This window comes from Contarinia nasturtii, unplaced genomic scaffold, assembly GCF_009176525.2.
Source record: "Contarinia nasturtii isolate CC-2019 unplaced genomic scaffold, AAFC_CNas_1.1 Cnas_scaffold_1240, whole genome shotgun sequence".
Lineage (NCBI taxonomy): Eukaryota > Metazoa > Arthropoda > Insecta > Diptera > Cecidomyiidae > Contarinia > Contarinia nasturtii.
Window position 1 is genome coordinate 567,041 of NW_022198581.1, and position 25,100 is coordinate 592,140.

General features: G+C 32.6%; 1 protein-coding gene across 5 annotated transcripts; it reads right to left on the reverse strand.

Moving 5' to 3' along the window:
* Positions 1-1,488: 1,488 nt before the first annotated feature.
* Positions 1,489-16,489, reverse strand: LOC116344987 (ankyrin repeat and SAM domain-containing protein 1A-like). Of its 5 annotated transcripts, none has more exons than XM_031773916.1 (17): positions 16,149-16,487; positions 14,969-15,250; positions 14,202-14,439; positions 13,590-14,091; positions 13,353-13,500; positions 13,102-13,246; positions 12,586-12,968; positions 12,308-12,452; positions 10,366-10,454; positions 9,814-10,136; positions 8,016-8,163; positions 6,914-7,942; positions 6,656-6,827; positions 6,283-6,585; positions 5,981-6,190; positions 5,723-5,860; positions 1,489-5,643 (listed from the first exon to the last, which is right to left on the reverse strand). In XM_031773916.1, the coding sequence occupies exons 2-17, from the start codon at positions 15,070-15,072 to the stop codon at positions 5,509-5,511; spliced, it is 4,212 nt and encodes a 1,403-aa protein (XP_031629776.1). In that variant the 5' UTR covers positions 15,073-15,250; positions 16,149-16,487; the 3' UTR covers positions 1,489-5,508. The 5 variants fall into 5 exon arrangements, with proteins under 5 accessions (XP_031629776.1, XP_031629777.1, XP_031629779.1 ...); XM_031773917.1 differs by having other exon boundaries at positions 16,381-16,484; XM_031773919.1 differs by lacking the exon at positions 16,149-16,487 and adding an exon at positions 15,943-16,101.
* Between the last annotated feature and the right edge of the window lie 8,611 nt (positions 16,490-25,100).

Below are 25,100 nucleotides of genomic sequence, written 5' to 3' on the forward strand. Positions count from 1 at the left end.
AGAATGAGATAGCGAGCTGTTTGCCGTACACCGTGTGGTTTACATACATTCACAAATTCTGCGCTCGCGCAAAATGGTCCATGTGAAAATACACCGTGGTCGGTTACATGAAATCAGCTGTACAATTTCGTTTCGAACGTACCTTTGTTTTTTTTTTACTTTGACAACCTTTTACCGATAATTTATCGGAATCATGTTTTTTTTTTTTTATGCAAAAATATGACAATAACGAATTTTAAACATTTAGATTCATATCAACACACTCATACATTTACAATTTATCATATAGAAATTTAACTGCTGTTCTCGATACTTCCATGCGAACTTGAATTGAGATATCATGGAAAATTAAAGATACAGAAAACACAAAGTTGGGATTAGCAATAAAATGATTAGTTAAATGGTTTTTTTCCCAAATACCAATTGTATAGATAATGGATATCGTAAAGTTATATGGAAACCATAAAGCATTTTTTTATATCATCCATCGAAATATAAATCAGTTTTTATTTGAAAATCAGAAAAATATGAAAACAAGAGAAAATACATTTTTGGACGCATTTTTTCAGTAGAACAATGTCAATAATGGTTTCACTTAGACATTATATTGAGATATTTTTAGCTAGCTCAGGCCCTGAGGGAACTTACGCCAGGCGCTGAAATGGAGTGAAAACAATAGAAGTGATCACACAATAAAATAGAGTTTTTATCAGTATAACAATCACTTCTATTGTTTTCACTCCATTTCAGCGCCTGACTTAAGATTTTGAGCTGAATCAGCTGCCTAAAAATATATCAATATAATGTCTGGTTTCACTATAAATTTAATCGATTCAAACCACTTTTGGTTATTTTTATGCAAATTTATTAATTTTTAATCGACTTTAACTGCTAAGATACTCGAATCCGAACTTCGACCGATTGTTATGGTCGGGCAGGCATCCGGGTCTCAGGCTAAAAGAAATAAATCCAAAAGAAGAAGTGAAAATAAAAAATTCTTTATTCTTATTCAAGAAAATTAATTCTTAAATTTATATTTTTACTTCTTTCAATCAAATTCCGAGTCCGACCAATACCGGTTACTTCTTGTCCGGGACTCGGTCGAACATCGATCGGGCGTCGGGTTCGGGAGCCCGTTCAGAACTCTCAATAGTTTTGAGTGTACGGTATTATGAGTATCGAAAAATGTGCCCTTTCTGAACTTACTTGTATCTTTCCTGAAATCCAAATAGATCGATAAATTTATTTATATTTTGCAAGTGCTTGCGGAAGCTATTTTATCGAGCATTTGGTAGATGTTTCGTTTTATTGTGCACCTAAATTGTCTGGTTTAGTGTGAACTTTTTGTTTGCTTACCGTTGTCTGATTTCAGATCGTCGATGAACTTTTAAAAGCTGCAAAATGTCACAATATAAATGATATCTAACAAAAAAGAATGAAAAGTCAGCAAAACGTCGTCGTTTTGAACAGAAGAAAAAAGAGCCACGATTTATAAGTTTTGAAATGACATTTATTTCGTCAAAAGCGATACAATGAAGTTTGTTTCAGGAGGTTTTTTTTAACAACAAATGCCAAATAAAAATGTTATACATTTTCTTTTCCAGGTAAAAGGAGGTACGTATGTAATTTTGATTGAATGATTTTAATCTAACAATACTAAATTGTTTAACCAAAATCGAATGTACAGTATTTCGTTCTAGGGGTATTGCGTGACAAATTCGCCGACAAATATTGCTGTATATGCATAATTGCTTCACAAATGTTGGCAAATATGACAATTTGATTCCATATACTCTTATCACCAGCTACAAATTATTTAAACATTTATAGAAGTTATTCGTTTTTTTTTAATTCGGTGAACGGTAAAAATGATAATTTCCAAAACTATATGGATCACATAATCTCATCTTCGTATCGATACTTGGTGGTATGTTTGTCTGAATGATAAGTATAGACACATTTTTTGGCTGGTATTTACCCCTAGATTTTGTCTTACAAATTTGAAACGAAAAAAAACCCTTGAACATTTCTTTTTTTGGATGTCATCCTATTAAATTGCTTTAGATTTTTGGTTACCGAATTCATTTGGAAAAGTGTTCATTAAAATCATTTTCTATCGTATTTTGTAGAATTTGGCGCATTTTCAGTCAAATGACATTATATCATAAATTCATTGAAAACGTTATTGATTGAATAACGATGTACTTTGGACTGCAATGAAAAAAAATCAGCACATCCATTGGAAATAGTTGCTTTTCGGTCGTCTTTAGAAACCGGGTCGATTTTTTTTTCAATTCGTAAAAACAATTGTAATTTTCAAGTTTGTGCTAAAATTTCAGCAGTCAATAAGAATAAAAATCAAAAAACTGAGTCAACAATAAATTCTTTCGTGTAAAAATGAAACGATTTGAGAACCATTTTTTTCGGTGTTTTGAATCGAGAAAAATATTTATCCAATCTGTCGTATTCAGCAGTTTGATCAAGAGTCTATTCGAGCGTCTCCCGATAAAGCATTCAAATATATCCAGAGTTTAATCGTTCGTTTTTTTTTCATAGAGATTGTCATTGAATCAGCCTTTTCTCTTGAATAAACACATTTTTTAAAAAATTGAATAAAAATATGTGATTGTATTACAAATGACGACATTTGATGGTATGATGAATATTCCGAGTTTGATGAAATTTTTCTTGGTTTATGTAATTTAAAGAATATGCGCGTTGAAAACGCTGAACACTAAACCGAAACACGTTATCATTTTTGCGTATGAGATCGTATCGATACAAATCTTCTTCAACTTTTTTTTTTTGCTTTTCAGGTTAAATATATTCCCTTTTTTGTGTATTTTGGAAGATTTGTCTTCAATTGTTTTCTTTTTCTGGAAGTGAGTGATTTTCATTTAAAAAAAAAAACACCAACAGTTTTCAACCTTTGGTTGTTATGGACTTTATGTGGTTTTTTATATTAAAATTTGCCATAAAAATTGGAATGATTTCGATAATGATGATGATGTTGACGCTTAAAATTGTGTGCTACGTTTTTCTTTTTGAAAATTCGACTTAAACAAAAGTGATGCAAAATATTATTTAAAAAGAAACTCGATAAAAATTACAAAAATTACGTTTATCGTTCTTGTTTGGGAGATTCCATGTTTAGTTCGGGGGTAACATATGCCGTTGACGATTCGTGATTCCTATGTGTTTTTTTTAATATTCTCTTGATTCAATAAATACTCATGCTAATAACATTCAAATAGATATTACTTTCTCTCTTTCTCTCTCGCTATTTCGGCTCCTTTTTCATTTCGGTATCGTATATATTGTTTTATGTGTTTTCTTTCTTTCATGATTGAATACATAGATGTGTTTCCATTGATTTATCATTATCATCACCACCATCATCATCATCATTTTCTCTTAATGACTAAATAGAGACTTTTTAATTATTTTTTTCTTCTTTTTTTCATCATTTAAATAGTCATTTAATAATAATAATAATAGAATCTTGCTTTTCGTATGATCGCCTATCCATGTAAATTGTTCACATTTCCATTTGTAAAACATTTTATGTTATTATTTCATTTATTTTTTAATTCATTTCATTTGTTTTTGTATGTTTCGATTGGTTTATCTACAACATATTAAATATCTGAACAATATATAATGTTATTTGGTGAGTGCACGGCGATATAATTTGAATGAATATATATATATATTGTAGTTTTTTTTTATTTGTTAGTGTATATGTTTTCGATTGAATTTTTTGTTATCTAAAATCTATCATATTTCTTGTGGGTTGTCTGAAATTCTTGTTTTTGTTGCAGTTAAAATATATAAAAATGCGCGACGCGATAAGCAAAACGATATTTTGAGTCTGATGTTCAATGAATAGGAAACCCTCATATCTTTGTATATTTGATAATTTTGGCAATTTGCTCGCCGGAAACCAAAGCAATTTGGATGTATTTCTTCGAAAAAATAATATTCGATAAATTTTGATTTAAAAACGTCTTGCTCTCTATATAACGGTGATGCGTCGATACAAATGAGCGTGAAACTCATGAGGCTCGAACTAGAAAATAAAAATTGATGGAAAACTAAAACAGAAAAAAAACTACTTGGAATTATTTATTTACATCGTGTTGGCTTGGCTTGGCCACAACGAGATAGCCGAATAAAAGAGAACACATATAACTTATAATCCGTTCATTATGCGTATCTTTCGTATGATTTTTTGTTTTGTTTTTTTGATTTGACTAAAATCTAATAACAACGAATTTCATTTAACAATTTAAAGAATAAAAACAAAAGAAAAACGATCATCTAATAATAATAAAATAAAAGTAGTTATAATATGCAATCCATTACAGGTGAACACCTTTCTCGCTTACTCTTTCTCAGCGACAAAACTTTGTTATACATCGAATCGACGATAATAAAAAGAGTAAGTTAGAAAGAATTGACGATTATTTTGATTTCATGTTTGTTTACAAGTTTATCGCCCTTAATCAGCGCTATACGCCAACCATAATTCAATTACATTTTATTTATTCGAAAAAAAATAAAATCATTTTTTTTCGCTCTCTATCGTACAACTTAGATTTTTATTTCACTAGATAAAGGTCAATTTGAGTGTTTTTGTTTGTTTTATTTTTCTGTTGAAGAACAAAAAATATTACGTGATCATTCATCACCTCACAACGCTTTTTTTTATCTAACAAATCACTATCGCAACCGAATGAAATTGTTTAATGCTTGAGCAGCAAATAGACAATAACATTCAGACAATTTGATATGCTCATTCAATTTTAAAATTACAGTATACAATAAGCACTAAAAACAGATCCAATTATATGCACCATTTGAATGCTGATATTGACTCTAATAAATTATCGAGAGAAAAAAAATGCATTCCTCTAATCTTTTACTCACTCTATTCATCTTTCAACTATCCTTTGTAATAAAGCTATGAATGTGTTTCCATCAATGGTTTTTTGTTTTCAATTCTTTGTTTCGTACTACGATTTAAATAGGTTGATTGGTCGAAATGTTTCGAAATTGAAATATTGTTATATGGACACGATCGAAACTATGTAAACGAACTATCGCTTGGTTGAGAATATGCCGTTTTCTTCCACTTCAAAATTAAAACACTCTCTGGTTAAAAATGCCCTGTTTATACGTAATTTTCTTTTAATTTAATGGTTTTGGTTCGTTTCCATCGTTTTGAATCACCATCCATACATTTCATTCAACGCTTTTTCCATGTTCTCTTGCTCGCTCCCTCTCTCTCTCTTTCTCTTTTCGTGCTTTTCATCACAAATAAACGAAACAATTTAAGCACAAATAAAGACAAGAAAACAATTATTATTTACTCTCTTGATTGGTTATAGTCTATGACTTTTTCAATTAGTTTTACGATACTGTGTTTTTTTTTAATCAAAAAAAGTCTAGGAAATAGTTTCTCGGTAGCGTTTTAAATTAAAAAGAAATGTGATTGCAATCTCGTGTTTATTGTTTGACTTGAGAATTGCTGCTGTTTACCGGACATCGAATCGGTGTTGTTGGCGTTGATTTTCTTAACGCTATTTGATAGGCCACTTCAAACGCTTGGCCCAACGTTAAAATTATTTCGGTTGCTAAATCCTATATGCAAACAAAAATAATAATAAAAACAAATGCAATTTACATCGAAAGAGTAAAAGGATGGATTCTTTTTAGTTACCATGCTAACGACATTAAATACATGACAATAGTGTGTATTATTGTCTGAATCTTTTGTGATATACGCAAAGTGGGAGAGATCATCGGCATCCTGACATGCACAGTTTATATTCCGTATTTCATGCTCGCAAATAGTGCCCTTGAAAATTATTTGAATTAAAAAAAATAACTCTATTTAGAATCCGCCTTCTAAAGAAACCATTTGCCAAAATCAATGAATTTCAATTTAAAAAATGCATTTAGTATTAGTACAACTTACTTTAGTTTGTGGATCGACAAATTGAACGCCACGATATGAAATATGAATGAAAACCGCTCGTTTGGTATTGTGATGTGTGTTACTTGGAAATGCAGAATTATTGCAAATTGCATTTATGCTTCCAATTTTTTCACTTTTTTTCAGTTTTTGAATCGATTTCTTTGTCGATTCTGTGCCACGCAGCTCTTTTATCACCGTCGAACCGAGATACTGGAATTGGGTATAAAATGAAAAATATTACAAAAAATCGAAATAATGACGGTGTAAAAATCAAATTTAAATTTGAAAAAATCAGTCCGTACATTCACTTCATACTTCACAGCGCCAGTAACGAGCACTTCGGCTGAATGACGCCATTGCGTACGCAAGCCAGTTGGAAAACTCAATAGCAATTCGGATGGTGCTCGAATTTCCAGATTCGACGTTGAATCAATCAGATTATTCAATTCGTTTTCATCAATGTTCTTTGGTTGTTGAGTTGGTGGTTTAGGTGCTTGTCGATTTTTTCGGTGGTTTGGTCGATTTTCAACGACACCCTCTTTGCTATCGTGTGACGATATCGATAGCGATGATCTCTGCGATGAGCTGCTTTTATTGGCGATATCCTAATTAAATAATAAAGAATGAGCCTTTTAAAAAACCTTTTTCCCTATAAAGTGAAACAAAATCGCTTACGTTCGTTGACTTGGCAAGCTTTTCAAATGATTTCGCAATGTTTTTGGGTGGCGTAGCACCAACGGAATATAATATTCGTTTTCGGTGTCCAATCTTATTGATTTCAAGCACTGCTTGTAGTTCAATTTCCCAAATGCGACTTATGCGTTCCATATCGGTGTACAAATGTTTTCTGAGATAAGAATGAATAATTTTTTTTTTAAATAAATAAAACGCTCTCCCAAAAGAAATTCAAGCTAAGGCTTTCAAACTAGTTACCTAAAAATTTCTGCATAATATGAGAGTCGAATGCTTGCAAGCCAATCGTTTACGCTTAACGTACCATTTGTTTCATCACTGTTTAAACCTTTTTGTTTTGGAATTGTACTGTAGCTGTTGTTGTTGTTGTGGTTAAATGTACTGCCAATATCATTGCAAATGGAATTTGATTGTTTGTCATGATTTGTCTCCATTGAATGGTATGCATTGGTTTTCGGTTCGTCTAATAATTTATTGAATGAGGTTATGGCTCTAGCCGGTTTCTGCAGATCGTTCTCAATAGCTGTGATCAGTTTTTTTCTTAACTCTGGTTTAACGTCCAACGTTTCAAGATCACTTTCGTCCAGAATGCCTTTGATAAAATCAATATCATCATATCCATTATCGTACAGTATGTTGCTCAATTCATCCAAATCATTATCGTAAAGGAAATTCATAAGTTGACTATGTGGCGATTGTGATCCAGATCGTCTTTGTACATTGCTGTTCATTGATTCGGAACTTTTCATCGCCTTACGATGTCGATCGATTTCGCTGAGTGTAAAACCGGCTATACTATTACTGCGACCATTTTCCGCACGATTTTGATAATCACGTCGCCGGTTAGCATTGTTTGTATTTGATTCATTCATTAAATCGGATCCAAAATTTGCCATTATTTCGGTAATTTTTTTCCATTCTTCTTGCTCATCAAAATGAATACTCTTATCACTACTTCCACTGCTGAGTTTTTGCAGTAGAACGGTCGCATTTGGCACGGATAATCGGGAATTCACTGAACTTCGTACATTCTCCGTACGTAATTCGTCTTCAGATACGGGCGTTTTCACCTGATTACTGTTTATTGGCGATTGTGATAATGTTGTCGAATTGTTGAACGCATGCAATGATGCCTGTGTGTCGAGTGTTTTTGGCCGTTCAGGCCGATGATGGTATTGTGATGTTGACTTTGGCAAATTTTGAGATTGTAACAATTTTTCCTTTTGTAATTGCACATCGGATACTTGTTGATGTTTTGCTAAATTATTTCTATTGGAATAATTGTCAACCCAGAGAATTAATAATTCAATGCAGTCTCAGTTAAAACTCAAATCATACTTACTGATAGGATCTAATGTGTTGTTGCTGCTGTTGTTGTTGATGTGGTTTCTCGGAGGCCATCGATTGATAATACTTGTAATCCGAATTACTCGTGCCATAAGTAATCAAATTCGGATTATCTAAAGTCATTGTGGAACCTTTGAACAAACCTGTGCCAAAAATGATGCACACAACAAAAATTCAAAATCAGTTAAAATTGTAAACTCACGGCAATGAGGAAAAAAAACGTAATAATAATAACAACAATCACTGCAATTCAAGTGTAAAACTGAAATTAAAAACGTGTCGAACACACAGAGAAAGAAATAAAAAAAAAACAAATGAAAATGAGTTAACTGCAATGAATTTCACCGAATTCGTTTGTTTTGCTTGTAAAAACTCAATGTGATTCTCACGAAACGCAACGAAAATAACCAGAAATACACGCGTTAAAAACAAAAATAAACAAATAAAACAGCCTACAAACACAATACCATTCAAAATGGAAACACACGAAAAAAAAATCGAATATAGAAACGATTGTTCGCACAATTTTGCACAGATTTTTATTTTATTTAATTTTACTTTTTTCGTTTATTTTTTCGTTCAAGCAAATTTGGCAATTGACCAACTTATTTGCATCAATTCAGTCGACGGCTGAAGATAAATTTGGACATTTAAGGGGGTGTTTAGACGAAATAGATACGGACAATACCAGCACATAATGATCACACGCACACAATATCTCTTTAGATTTCTATTATTTTTTTTTTATTTTATTGTTCGTTATACCACCAATGCGATGCCGTTGTTTCAATTGGATACGCATTTCAGGAATGTCACAAAGCCTGTATAGACACAAGCAATTACCGAATCACAGATTGAAAATGAGCCGAATTATATGTGATGATGAAATTGTAATGAATGTATAAAACAGAAAGCGCAAGTTTCGTGGTTTACTGACCTCACTGTACTTCCTCAGATTACTCTCGACTCAATCGGCTTCAACTCTTTCTCTCGATTAATTCGATTGTTCTACACATTTAACGCATAATTGCTTATTGGTTTTTATTGGCGATTTGCTTATGTAGCAAGTACTCGTCGCGTTTTTTTGCAGCAACATCTCAACTATCCGTCGATAAGAATGCTCAATTCCGAATATATAAACAGGCGCTCAATTAATATGCATAAAACGTAGTATCTAATTTAGTGTATGCATGCACAAACATTTAACAAGCAGACAACACTACAGATTGACAGAGCCGAGTAAGAATGAATAAGTGTTTGTTGTTTCTTTTATTTGTCGTATGTGCCTTTTATTTTATTCTTTCGTTCGCTGTCTCTTTCTCTTTCTTTCTTTTTTTTTTTTTGAATTTGTCAGCGCCAACTTTTTTTCTACTTATTTCGGTCGTCTCTTGATTGATATATCATTTGTTTTGGTTTTTACTATACAGTTTGTGTCTATGCTGCGATTTGGTTAATGATCGTGTGTTGACAGATCGTTTGTATGTGATTGTATGTGCGTGTATGTATGTATTTGTGTGTGTATTGGAATGAATTGTTTGTTTTTCAATTAACTTGCCCATACTGCATCTACTACGCTATTTTCTGAGTGATAGGCTCTTTGGAAATGTCAAACTTGTTTTATTGAAATGTGGGAAAATGGCGAACTTTTCAAATTCTTTTAATATTGAAGTGATAAGTTAGTAAAATGAATTGAATTAAACAAACAATAATCAACATGAAATAAATGCACACAATTAAAACAACAAAAAACCATTTTTAAAAACATGTTTTTGATACATCTAAAATGATTTTACCAGCAAATGGAACATCGGTAACATATTCAACACAATCGGTCGATGCGGAGCGATCGGATGATACGGAACTAAGCGATCCACTAGATGCATTTAATGAATGTGATACTATGACATCAGATGAGCATGGTGATAAACTACTATCTCGATTATTTGAAATTCGATGGCGTGATCGATTTGAATATTGAATTGGTGGCGGTGGTACTATATTCTCCTGATACGAATGACGATGGTGATGTTGTTTTTGTTGTTGTTGATGATGATTGATCGATTGCTTCGAGGGCTGCGGTGCACTTTGACGTTTCTCACGCTTTTCACTATTCACTCTTCAGTCAAAATATCAATTACGCGCGTACCGAAAATCAAAGAAACAATACACAACAAAAATGTTTATTCATTTACAATTCACAACCGAATATTGACTCAATTTGGCAGACACAAAAACCCAAAGATTTTTTTCTTTCTTTCATTTTTTGCGTGAAAATGGATTTTAGAATGATCTTATGAAATTCACTTATTTTCAGTCCAATCGTCGAATGAATTTAGTATTCTCACCTGTGTCGATTCTCATAACCACCAAATGTAGCCGTACCATTTTGTGAGTTACGGATATACTCAAGCATAGCCATCGATCTCCGATACTCCTGTGGAAATATTTAATTGCCATTTTCAAAATATTTCATTCGTCAATTGCCCAGAACAAATAGATGAAGCAGAAAATAAAAACAATGTATCCAACTCATTCATCAAAATGAAGCAAAATATAAATCGAAAACGATACAAATATAAAAGTGTTTGCAAGCAGCGTTCGCCAATAAATAAATCGAAAAATAATAATAATAAAAGTTTTTTTTCTGTTGTTTTTTATTAATATATCGCACAAAAAAAAAAATTAATATACATATTGAAATGGCCATAAAATTTATTAGCTAAAAAAAACAAGATGTCTTGTGCAAAAAGGGGAGTGTACATAATTTTCAAACAAACAAAATATTCCATTAAAATCAGAACAAAATGGAAATAAAAAATGTGATGCCTTTTCCTATACAAATGGGAAAAACAAATCAAATAAATTTTACGAAATAAATAATAAACATTTTCCATATCGAAGAATAAATACTTTCTTGCAATACATTTTCAATAAATATAAAAAATTTTAATATATATATAGTATGCATGTTTCAGGCGGGAAAATATTGATGAAATATGTATATATTAGATTAAAATAACAAAGGAATATTGCATTAAATTTGAAATTATTCACAATAAGAATAAAAACAAAATGAGATAAATTGCCACATTTGATATGTCATTCATACTTTGATTAAAAAAAAATATATTTTTTGCTATCAATCTTTAGCGATTCAATTAGGCAAAAAAAAAATAAAATTCTTAGTTCAACTAATTTTGATTAGCTTTGGCAACAAGAAATGTGCTATGATTGTGCTTTACTCCAAAGAAATATAGATATTCTTATCTTAAAGAGAATCTTTGCTTAGTGGCTCATTCATATTGAGTGTCTTTGCATAAAAATTATCACACATACGATTTTTCTTTAAAAAAAACCAAAAACCAGACATTTTATCGAGCTGAGCTCTGCCATTGTTTTATTTGGATAATATCAGATGCAGACACACATTGTTACACAAGATTTTTGGTGCAACGATATTATTGAGGGCAGATTTTTTCTTTTGCGGAAATACAAATGCGATTAGCTCAGTACAATATCTGGTGCCGACCCATTTCTACCCAAAATCCACTATTGGCAGATTCACCAATTTATGTAATGTTTTATTGTCATTTACTCAATTTAAAAATCTTTTTGGCACAAAATTCTTTCCACTTGATTTGTGATGTTTTTTTAAATGAAATTCATTTCAAATGGCCCATTTGAAATGGGACATTAAGAGAGACAAAAATCTAATTTAAAACCATCAAATTATTCTTTTTGGAACATTGAATAGATTCGATCATCATGGAAAATTTAACTTTGTTTATTTTTCGCAATTTTGATGGATTAATTGTTGAATCTCTCTTAATCACACAACTGTAAATTATGGACAATTATGTACATAAACTGGATAAGTTAGTTAAAAGCTGTGTGATGATTTTGGTTTGAAATGGATCGACATCATATTAAATATGAATATAAATGAATCAGTATAATAATAATAGTAAATCAGTAAGTTACTAAAATTTATTAAATTTAATTAAGATGATAATTGATGAAATAAATTATCTAAATTGATGAAATCGTAGATTTTTTTTGTTGTAGTTTCGATTTTGCATACATAGAAACTATTATTTTGAATAAATGACTATGTTGATTAATGTAAATTGAAAATGCAAACAATATGAATAAATTAAATATTATAAATTTGAAGAAAAAAAAAACATAACGCATAAAATAGAAACATTTAAATACAATGTTCTGTAGCGAGATATATAGCAATTTTGTGTGTGTGTGTCTTTTTTGTTTGTTTCAATATTCACCCACCTGACTTAATGGTCGGATGCGGTCGAAAATGACTTTTTCAGCGGTTTGTGGATTTGGTGGTGGATGATCAGGTGTCGGAGGTTGTCTATAGTTAGACGGTGACATTGGTGTGTCGTTGCTGTTGCCATAACTGTTACGTGACCCACTTTATGTCGTTGACACACAAATTTACGTCGAAGTTCACGGTTCATTTTTTTTGTCCAAAACGCAAAATACAAAAAAATTATGAATAACATTAGATTTATATGAATGAATAAAATAAAATCATTTGACTATACTTTTGACTATAATCGTAGTTATCACGGATGCGTCGTAATTTTCGATTTGGATTGTACGAACGAAGTGGTGCAGCTGTTATTGGTTCTCCATCCTCTAAATTACCACCCGTTTTTATTAAATGCTCGCTCATTTGCTTAAGTACGGCTTCGTGTTTCTCTTTTGCTGCTGGACTCATCATTTTCACATAATTTTGGCATTGATCCACACTGGCTGCTTTATTTATCGACGATTTTTTGTCACCGCTTTGTGCCAAATATAGATACTCATATGGAGACGTTTGACTACTACTACCGCTCATATTACTTCGCGCTGACACCAGCGATTTCGATGTGCTCGGCGAAATCGATAAATTTCGTCGAGGCGGTTTTTTTGGCGGCGTCGGCTATAATTTTTGTTTTTGTTTTTTGGTTAGGATTGCATGTCAAAAGATAATTTCAAATTAGTATGGTGTTATTTTGGTTGTATACAGTTATGCTGTTGAAATGAATAGTGACAGTTTTTAGTATGACACTCACCGATACTTTTGAGTTACTATTTAATGGTGTCATTGTCACATAAAAACCACCATTATTATCGCCACCGGCACGTATTCGGGGCGAAGCCGGATCCAAACTTCCCACTGACGATGAAGGACTCTCTAGCATACTACTCGCATCATTACTGTTACCACAATGAATGTGAAAAAGCAAGGGCATAAAAATTATTCAGTAATGGATTTGAGTGTAATTTTTCTACACCCGGAAATATCAATTAGAATTTAATTCACCTGTACGAACTCCATGCGTGACTTTCTCGAGTGCCTCTTGAATGGTATGACTGGTCATCATAGTAGCTTTCACGTGACGGTATATTTCGAGACACTTTCAAAATATCTTCTTGTTCACTACTACTCAATGCAAGTGAATTTTGGTAATCTAAATGAAAATATCGAAAATTCGAGTAATTTTGTAAGAAAAAAAAATCGAAGCAAAGACAAACTCTTCTCAATCATATTTATACATACTGTTAATGACCGCCACAATTCCACGAGTAACATGTGGTGGAAATTGTTTCAATAGGTCAAGTGCCGTTCTACCTTCACTATCAGTCACATCTAAGTCAGCTCCAAATTCGAGTAGAGTTTTCACAACCGAGTCTTTGCCATGCAATGCGCTTTCATGTAGTGCAGTCCCAGCTCCAGTTAAGATGTTTACATCGACACCGGCCGCCAGAAGTACTTCAACAACATGCTTATGACCATTTCGACTGGCCAAATGTAATGGTGTATGTGTATATATGCTACGTTTCTTATCATAATGTTTTTTATATGGATGAATTAGTTCGGGATGGGCACGAACAAGCATTTGAACAACTTGTAATCGTCCATATTGTGCTGCCAGGTCTAATGGTTTTTCACCACGACAATTCATCATATTTGGATTAGCACCATGTGCTAATAAAGTTGTCAACGCTCCTGTGTGCCCATGTTGTGCAGCGCAATGCAATGGTGTCTCATTATCGATGGTCTATAATGACCCATAAATAAGCCAATAAATTCAATATTTGTATCAATAACAACAACAAATAATGAACAGTATTCGTATTAAAAAAAGAAAGAATGAAAAATTGAATTTACTTGTAAATTCGGATTGGCTGGTCGATTTGCTTGGGTGAGCAATAGTTTCACAATGTCTTGATGTCCAGCCCATGCCGCAAGATGCAGTGGTGACGAACCGCGACTATCTGGCAAATTGGCAGAGGCTTCATGCATTAATAGTAAACGAACGCATTCAGCGTGACCATTTAGTGCTGAATAGTGTAACGCTGAATATCCGGCGCTATCTTGTATATTGGCGCCAGGCCCTCGTCTCAGACTAAAAAATTTAAAACAAAACAACAAATGTAGTGATAATCCGAATGAGCAGACAAAGCGATAAAAATAGAGAAATCCATAACCATTGTCAACGTAAAACCGTCACATTTTGTGGTGTAGACGTTATGTTTTGAATTTTGACATTGATGTTGTGAGGCATACATGCGGGCAAAGGAATGTTGAATTCACTCAAAACACGGAAGTATGATATACGCACATGTAAGTAAGCGATAAAAGGAAATTTTTTACAGAGCTAAATGAAAAGAAGTGCTGTACTGTGCAATCGTGACCATGCGTACTCATACAGTGTGCCCTTTATAGTGTGTGAGACAGAAACTCAGAACAACTGAGCGAAGAAACCATAGAACCTTAATAGTCCAACAAAAACATTCAATGCAATACACTCACACTCTCCCTTGCTCGCATATACACATACGCACACCAACACCAATGTTACCAACAAAAATACAACAACAAAAATACAACAACAAAAAACATGTAAAGCACACATATTTTTCCATATAACTTACCTAGCCAATGGACCACTCCTTTTACCTCTTTGGTTGAGGATTTTTTCGATTAATGTTATGTTCCCATTTCGAGCTGCTTCTAAAAGTTCTTGGTCTTTCCCCATTTTTCCATGCACAATTTTCGAATTGTAAAATCATATACACACGATATACAGTTTGAAAATGCAATTGCAAATGTGATGGGGTGACACTTTTCAGGCAGCTCAGAGCCGCGACGAACAACCTTCAATAAGATTTGCTTTGTTTCTCGTTCTCACCGTTTTTCTTTTATTGTTATTTTTGCTGTACAGAAACCACAGAAAAGAGATTCAAATTATAACTTACACGGATTTGAAAATAGTACAATGAAAACAATAGAACTGATTTTTCTCGTTTTTTATACCAAGTAACTGATTCCAATCGTAAATATTTCAATATATACTAAATGATCTCACTATTTACACACATCAATCACTACTGTTTAATTTCGATGTTTTTCCCCCCTTTGGATTGTTAATATGCTTCGAGTATCTTGTGTCGTCAATTGATCGTGCAACAGAAATGTTGTTATTTGTTTACGTTTTTTCATTTGAAACGGTTTGAATGAGACAACAAATTACATAATTCAATGATTAGGAAATTGTAATTAAACGAGTTCTTGCATATTATATGCAGCATATATGCGCATGCAAATGGAATTGCAAGCCTTCAGCATTCAACAAAAGTTAAAGAAACAATACGAATACTCAATCGATATGCGATTGTAGTACATTTATAATCATAGAAAGCACTCAAAAAATCGGTATGGTTAACATCACATCTTGACCGTCGTTATTCTTTGCCACATCAATTTAAACCAATTGAACTCTATTTCGGTCGAGAAAAAAAACCAACAACAAAACCAAAGAAGATCTCACATCGATTATTACAATTTGCACTAAAACAGCTACAACAAAATCATCACAAAACATAAAATCACTTCATTCTATCATTACCAGCACTTTCTTCATCTTTTTTCTTCACAAAGACTGTTGGTTTTCGTTGTTCCCTGCCTACTTAGTGGAATCTAGTTCAAACTATATTCTGACCGATTGTGAACACTCGATGAACTTTAGTCACGATCAAACGAATACAATATTTATTTCGTTTATCAATAACCTATAGCCATAACACAGAAACAATGGCAATCGCGCATATTTACCTTTTTTTTTCTCTTGCCTAGATGTTATTGTCGTCAATATAATGAAGAAATAAAGAAAAAAAAATGAAGAAAGAGAGAGACAGTGAAAAAAAACAACAACAAAGAATCCACACACACAATCTGTAGTCAAAAACGCAACGACACACAAAAACAATGAATAAAACCCCAAACCGAAAATCAAATCTCTTTAAGAAATCGAACAAAAATTTTCTTTACTTAAAAACACACTAACGTTTCGTTTTGTTTTCGATTCGCGTGTCAAAAATACCAACAATTTTGCGAATTTCGATGTGAATCCATCGTTTTTGTCACTTACAGCTGAAAAGTGTGTGTTGTGTGTAAGAAAATTTACTATTTTTGCGTGCTCGTTTACGATTCCACTGACATTTCGAAATGTTTTAGTTGTGTTGTACTGAACACATACACACACATGCACACACCAATAAACGTTCGTGTGCGACAGAACTAGATCTCATTAGTACAGTGCATAGCAATGTGTACATAGACGTGTACAATTGACGTTTTGTTGGTGTGGTAAATGTGTGTTTTTTTACGATGCGCAAGAAAGAGACAAGCATTATAGACTCCACCAACGAACGTTCTTTTGACCATAAAATGAGTTTGAAACGTTCTTCTTGTGCTATATTATTGTCCTCTACGCCTTACAACGGGACTCGATATCAAATTGTGGACACATACATACGACCAGAACACACATACATGAGGAGAACTCTCTGTACTCCATTCAAATAGTTTGTTCAAATATTGCGCTCAAAATCAAGGCACAGCACCAACAGAAAATTCATCGATTTCAGTATATTCATAGGGAGCAATTTTTTTTTTGGAAAACGATTTCTGTTTCAAATGGAACATGAATTAAATGTGTTACAGATTCCAATGTAACTCTTTTTATTTACTTCATATTAAAAATATTTCTGCAACCCAGATTATTTCATTTTACCTTCTGAATGAAAATAATTTCGAATCAAATATGTTTTCCTCTTTTTTACTTCATTTGTGACGTTGAAAATGACCAACTGGGATTGAAATCATTCAAAGTTGATTTGCTTGATTTGTCAGTCGATTGCAGTAGAGAAAAAAAATTACTCAAATCAACTTCGATTGGCTATGTCCGTCTAGCGTACCAAACTAGGTACCAAATTAGTCGTCTGTTTAAAATCAGAAAAATAGACGACTAAAGTCGACTGGGTAGATGGTTTTAGTTAACAAAATTCATTTTCAGTTGATTGCAGCTAGTCCGACACTTTTTTTCCACATGGGAATGTGGAAATTCTAAATTCATAGATAAAGAGTAAATTTCTCATCATTTTAACCAAAGAGATCCAAGTTGATAGATCAAAATGAAACTATCGAGTTGAAATAGCATACACAACGCCTATTATATAAATCATTCAGCGGATATTTTTTTTAATCAAAATAAAAACAAAAACCTACGACAACTGATTAGAGGTCATCATACCTTGTGTTTATTTTCATCAAATAAATACTAATACCCTTCGTATAATATATGTTCTCAACTTGTTTTTATACTCTGTCACGCTATTTATACAGATTGTGAGAATCGTTTTTTTTATCTGAGTTTGTTTTCAACCGTTCTCCTTGTACACCTTAGTAAACATTTCACGCAAGAAATATGCAAAAAGATTTCTAAAAAAATTCAATTTTAAATTGATTGTTTTCATTTGACAATTACTGAAACAGGGATGTTTATTAGATTTGTTTTATAAAACCAACAAAAAATTTATGCAAAACAAAAATATTTGGTTTTGGAATAACGTTTCTTTTAACTTCCAAACGTTCATTTCAAACGTACATTCCCTTAAAACGGTAACCGTCATTGGTGCTTTCGAAGCTTTTCATACAGTATGAAGCTTTTGTTGAATTCAAAATTATATGTGGACGTTCTTATTTGAATCTGTTTGTTTGTCAAGTAAAAAGTTTCATTCTTAAGTGGAAGTTTATAGGTTAGTATTTGACATTTGACAAAAAGCATTCCTTTTGCATTTGAATATGAGAAAATATTATGGATTTTTTCTAACGATACATCTTGATAGCAGAAGCAAATGCAAGAGGCTAATTTCGATTAAACAAAATGAAATTGTATGGAAAATAAATTGAAATTGAAAATGGACTCAACGATAAACTGGATTAAGAATCTATAAATAGTTAAAAAAAATTGTATCAAACTCAGCGAACAGGACAATGATTATAGTCAATTGGATCATAGCAAAAGGTAAAACTCCATTAAGCGTGTGTAACTAACATGAACAGCTGTTTCGATTAAATTTCCCGCGTTTTCTTTGCTGTTTCATCATTTTGAACCTTACGGCCCTTTTACCTTTTGTAGCCATTCACACGTACAACCATTTCTTACGCATATGCAATGAAAAGAGCACCCTCTTTTCAACTAATTCATGTACAAACAGGCAAAATGAATCGAATATATATACACATTTCTCCCCAATGCTTTAATTCTCATCGCTCGATAATTCGATTATTTTCCATTAAGTCTTGTCTATTGCAAAATTCGCATTCGATTCTCTGTGATTGAAGATTTACGATGGATTCATTTCAAACTTGGTCTCATCCATTCTTTCGTTATTGAAACACACAATTTTTAACATTTCATCAAAAAATAAAACTGACAATACTTAGATTGAGATGGCTATACCTAAGGATAATAGTTTCAAAGGGAGTGTGTATGATCAGCGTTTTAAATCAAGTTTTGATATTTTCATTGCGAGGAAATGCTCTACCAAAATATGTAAATCATCGTAAAAGATACGATACGAATTGGTCGGCAACGATAAATATATACACACTCGAAAACATTTACAAATGCAAATATATTGCTCGTTAGCAATAAGAGAATAAATTTGAAAATATTGTATCTTTGTTCAAGATTTACGATAACTTTGTAAAATCTTAACATTTTTTTTCAAAATCTATCCGAAATGCAGTCTTTCTTTTTTCTTCATCATAATAAAATTGTAGATTTATTGAAAAATAAGCAAAGAAAATTAAAGAAACAAAAATAAAACTCAACTCGAAAAAATCATCTCGAATTCATAACTCAAATCGACTCAAATGTCTCATCAAATGTCTACATTAGTCTAAAAAAAAGAGATACAATTCTTATAAATTTAATTGCTTCATAATTATTACATAATAGCTAAATGCGAATGTAATAATTTGCCAATTTTATGATACAATAATTCAGCTGTGGAATTTCGTTTAAATAAAAATGTGAGTATAAATCGAAATAGTCAAGCAAGTGTTGAGATGACGTTTTTGGCGCCATAATCTCCATTGTCTTAATTTTATCTCTTAAAATTCTTTGACCAATGACAAAACGATCAAAATGCAAATGTTTTAAAATGAAGCAATAACAATTGATTCAATATAATATTAGAAATAGAAGAAAGCATAGAGGAAACCATCTGTCCATTATTAATATAAAAAAAATGTAAGTATTAAGGAGTAAAATCGTGCAGACATTTAATTAACAACGGATGGTTTTTTTTCTCTCGTCTTTTTTTTTTCATTTTCTGTTGTTATCTGCTCCTTTTTTTATTTGTTTGCTACAATGGGGCATTCATCGCATATGCGCGTGTACACATTCATAGGTGAGCCGAGTGCGATCACATTAAGTTAATCTATTTGAAAGGACTCCGATGATGATGATGATGATGATGGCAAAGCATGTGCGTGTCTGTCAGCTGTGCCATAAAAAGGAAGACGATCACATTGAATTGTAAGACACACAGAATAAACACCAATTCAAATTATGAAATGAAGAAAAATTGTCAGCACAGAATGTATGAGAATTTAAACAAAAAGAACATGATTTTTTTGATCAAATTATCATTGTGTGCGTTTGTTTGAGGTTCGATTAAAACGAAGAGACATCGAGATTGAGTGAATGACTTAGTTTTTGAAGGTAAATGACAACAAAAAGTCTTTGGCAATAAATTCCATCAGTTGTCGAGAAGTTGAAAGGAAAAGGACCTCGGATGTGTAGCATATAAAATGGAACGAATTTATAAAGACAAATGAGATACAGCCGAAGCTGAAATACTGAACGAATGAAAAGCCACAGAGAGAAAGAGAAAGCGAGAAAGAAACACGATGTGTACATGGGTGAAAGAGAAAGAGAAAAGGAAGAATGATCGAAGGAAAAAGGCAACGACATAAACATAATACACACACTCTTACATGCACATCGAGAGAAAGAATCGAAGCAATGAACTTATATGCACACAGTTGTTTGTCGGTAGACACAACATCAGCAGCTGCTACTTCTGCGCAACTGCACAAGATGGTCTTTTGTATTTCTCAACAAAATAACACACGATCACACATCTACTTTTAACTATAAATGCACCGTATGTGCGTTGTTGCCGTTGCTGTTGTTGTTTTGCTTGGGCTTTATATCGTTCACGGTGCTCACTAACCACTGGAATTTTGAAATGTGCGTGTTGTGTTCCTTGTTTCATTTTATATGGATTGGTGTGGCCCATTGGAATCACTTGAATAAATATACGGCATACATGGATCATACTCTAGACGCATTCCGTATAAACGAAGACATCATCGTTTAGCCTGCAAATCGAATCCCATCAATCCAGACATTGCACGTATACAAACTCTGATGGCTGATTCTAGTTAAAATGACAGAAGAATGGAGTGAAAAGAAGAAGGGGAGGACAACGAATAATAAAAAAAAAACCGAACGATATACACAGTGTATGTTGATAAAAGAAAGCAGCTGACACACTCATAAGACGTTGTGCAATTAAATGTCACATACAAAAGAACTTTAAATATAAACACGGCGTCTGAATTGCAGGGACTCTTAAAGAGATCGTTTCATTGCAAGCGACCAACGAATATATGCGAACGACAACAAAAAATCGAATAAAATGAAAAAGAAGAAGAAGAAGTCGAAGAGAGCAGACCAGGGAAAAATGACATATTAATCGAAAGGAAGCCAAAATATGAATTGTCAATAGATACCAATGCTAAGGAAGGTAATATATTGCATGTCGTATCGTTCAATTCAACGACAAGAATGCTGCTCATGTTTGGCATAAGATCGTTCACTGTTTTGCGAATAAAAAAAAAAGTGTATTGGCCTTTCGTGCTTGGTCATATAGGCCACAAACGCTTTTCGACGAGAGCGATTGTTACATGTTTTCTTTGGTTACGTTCGCTTTCATTTTATATGTTTGCGCACCTTTTGCATTTGATAGTGAGAGATCTCTCGAAACAAATGAGATGATGATGATGCGGACAAAAAAATGAAACAACGACGCATAAAAAAAATAATGCCCAAAACTGACTTTTTCATAAAATATATGGATCGAAATCAATAAAAAGATATAGTGTAATAAGAAACTCAAACATCTTGAACACGAAACCAAAACTAAATCAAGAAGAAACAACAACAACAAAAAAATGATACACACACAAAATTATTGAATCGTATGAAAAGGCCTCGCTGTACAAACTATAGCCATTTATCCCGAAAATACAGATTGAGAAAAAAAAAAACAACAGACACAGAACCGAATGTGTCTTAACGACAGATGCAAAAGATTCCAACACACAATCATAGGATATATTCTCAGTGCGGCTGTGTATGCACTCCTCGATTCACTACCTAAGCGCACAATATTGTATATAAAGACTGAGAGCGAATGCATTTCAATGAAAATGCGTATAACGTAGTACATATACTGCAAATGCCATGCTGAACAAAAAAGAACAACAACAAAATTGCAATGTTGTATATTCGAATTGAAATTGTTTTTATTTTTTTCATGTCTGTTCGCTTGGTACAAGCCAAAAGTTCAACACAACTAAATTCAATTGACGGAATTCACCAATATCGGTATAAATATAAATTGAAAATCAAAAAAATGGCAACAACAAAAAAAAAAATCACGGCCAAAAAATTTAATTGAAATTTTATTTAACTTGAACGGGAAATGCATCGCCGGCAATTCGGAGGCTCTATTGTGGTTGTTGTTAATGTCACAAGCGCATTTTGCCAAACAAATTCCCATGAATCCAGATCGATTTCATGCTAGCCGGCTACACGCATGATTTCAGTACAACCACACACTATCTCTCTGGCTGGCGTTCGGCAATTTGTGTACGCTACAATTCACACTTGTAAATGTATACAACATACAAATGCACACAGTCGCAACAACGAACAGAAAGAAAAAAACATTTCACATGCAATTTTTGCTGCAGTTTAATCCATTTCTTGATATATTCGCTGTCTGTCTGTCTATATGTCTATGGTATGGTCTACCGGGAACTCACCAGCTCCAAAATCATTTTGACGCCCTTTGTTTAAAGACACATTGATTTCTCTTAAAGAGATTAAATCGAGTCAAACACTACTTTTCAATTTCTAAAAATAGTTCGCATTCGAACAACTAAAAAAACCGGAATTCCAATGTAAACACAAAGAACGTATTTTTATTATCCTATTTTTCTTAATCCTTTTAAAAACAAGAATTGTAGACATTTTTTTATCTATCCCGCACCTTCACACCACATTCAATTACCTTAGGTTGATAGCAAAAAAAGAACGTTGAACATTAATTGCTGCCCGGAATGCAAGAGCAATCAATATATAAAAAAACGAAACGTGTATACGATTTGAATTTATGACAAATTCAACTAAATAAAACTCAACAAACACTTGACCATTGTAAATTTATAACTGTTCTACTGACTCGCTTGTTTTGACTAAGTGGCTATTTTGAGCATTGAAAATATGAGCGCACTCTTCATCATAACCGCATCATCTAGAATTTTATGGAATTTTATATATTATCCAAAGCAAATTTGTTTATAAATCAATTGATACATTTATAAAAGAGATAATGAGCTACCTATGAGGTTATTGTGACTCGGTCTCCCCAAAAATCTGAACATCCCATCAAAATTCAGAGTTTCGTTTGGTTGTTCATCCGTCAAAATTCAGATGTGCAACTATTCAACATCAAAGCTCAGCATCAATTTATTGAGAATTTGGGGATTTTTGTCTCTAAAAATTGTGGGCACTCTATAACGTTGGATGCAAATTGTTTACATCAAAATCACTTGATAATTGTTAATAATAATTCAAATCTTCTTTTTCAAACCATCCACGAATCCCGAATCTTGAATAAATTATTTAAAGAAAAAAAAAATATTAATAGTCAATAATGAAAATCATCATTAATGAAATCGTGTTTTCAACCTAAAGGAAATAAGATAAGCGATCCATGTATAGTGTAAAACGGCGAGTTTCATGTTTCACAGTGCATGTTTCTTGATTCTTCCAGAACGTACATTGCGTCATGATGCCCCTTTCTGAGCATAATGTCTTCAATTGAGTATGTCTTTTGCATATATTGGTCTTCCTTTCTCTTCACCTTCGTATGAAGCCTTGAATAATTTGAACACAACGTATGTTGGGTGTGTTTTTATGTTTAATTTTTTTTCTTCTATCCGTACAACATCCCTTGAACGATAAATTAAGTTTACATTGGTTCAACGAAATACTATGTCACTTAAATTGATTTCAGTTGAAAATTATTCTCGTTTTTTTTAACAGAAAAAAACTATTTTACGCTTCTAGTGCTTCCTAATATGCTAGTTCCTCCTTGGTGTATTTTTTTCTTCAGCCAGTGACTTCATTTGAGAACTTTTTAAGCAATGGATTTTTAGGTAATTTTTTTTTATTCAATAACCTAAACCAAAAGATTCATATGCCTTGGGGCGAATGCTAAATTCACGCATACATGAAAATATACATATATTGGCTGTATAGTCGTCCTGCTATATAGAGATTCGACAATATTTCCAGCCGCGTATACGAACAGAAAAATATGGCTGATGTAAGAAAGATGAAAGCAATGGATATTTCAAAAAAAGATGAAAATATCGAAGACAATTCGAAAAGGGAGCGAAAATTGATCGGAAATACATTCATCAATACTGCTGTTGATATTTTTTATTATTAATATTTTTTTTTTGCATTAAATTAAAAATAAAATATGAACCTAACACATTTTGATTAGTCTCAGAAAAGGAAATAGGCAGAGGTAAGAATCACCCATCTAAACAAACTCAAAGCTCATTATATAAAATATTGATAATAGTTTTTGAAAAAAAGAAATAAATTCAACATTAAATGCATGAGTCAAGAAATAACAACAAAATCATCGATTAAAGACAACAGACACGCATTATGCATGAAAACATCAATGCGTACAACATGAGATAGTATATCGCATCGTTTGTTGGTGTTGATGTCTTTGTTGCTATTTGTTGGCGCGCATATTTTTGTTTTGTTACCAACGCCGGTCGTTATTTGTTGCCACCTTGAAAGTTTGATCAAATGTAGGCCCCAACCGATATAATATATTATTCTCACGAGAGAAACGGAGAAAGAGGCAGACAAAATATACTAAATCAATCCAATGGTGAGCCGAAAGTCGCGTAGCGACATTGGCGAGACAGTGGAGAATATTTCGCAGACATGCATCAAATCCATGACTTTGAAAAGAAGAAAAATTGACTTGAGCGAATTCATGCAAAATCATCAAATTCGAATGAGAGACTCGACGAGAGAGCGAAAGAGAGGAAATGAGATTGATTAAGAAAGTAAACGAGTAAGGGAGCCGCAATTTAGACGAGTGAAGTGACAGAAAGACTTTGAGCGAAAAAAAGAGAGAGAGAAAAAATATAATTCATTGCGAACGCCGCATTAAATGCTCATTATGTAATTGATAATTGAATTTCGATAATTAACTGTGTTACCGGAACGTTCTAATGTTATTCGCATCAAAATTAACAATATTGGCCACTCATTATGAACGATAAAAATTGAATTACACGTCGATTAAGTTTATCCTAGCGAAAAAA

Bases quoted from the DNA above. Each gene is read 5' to 3' on its own strand.
- LOC116344987 (XM_031773916.1), bottom strand. From the start codon at position 15,072: ATGGGGAAAGACCAAGAACTTTTAGAAGCAGCTCGAAATGGGAACATA. The intron at 12,453-12,585 runs GTATAGTCAAAT...AACGACATAAAG, and splicing joins AACTACGATTATAGTCAAAA to TGGGTCACGTAACAGTTATG. The intron at 6,828-6,913 runs GTAACTAGTTTG...TTCTTATCTCAG, and splicing joins TATTATGCAGAAATTTTTAG to AAAACATTTGTACACCGATA.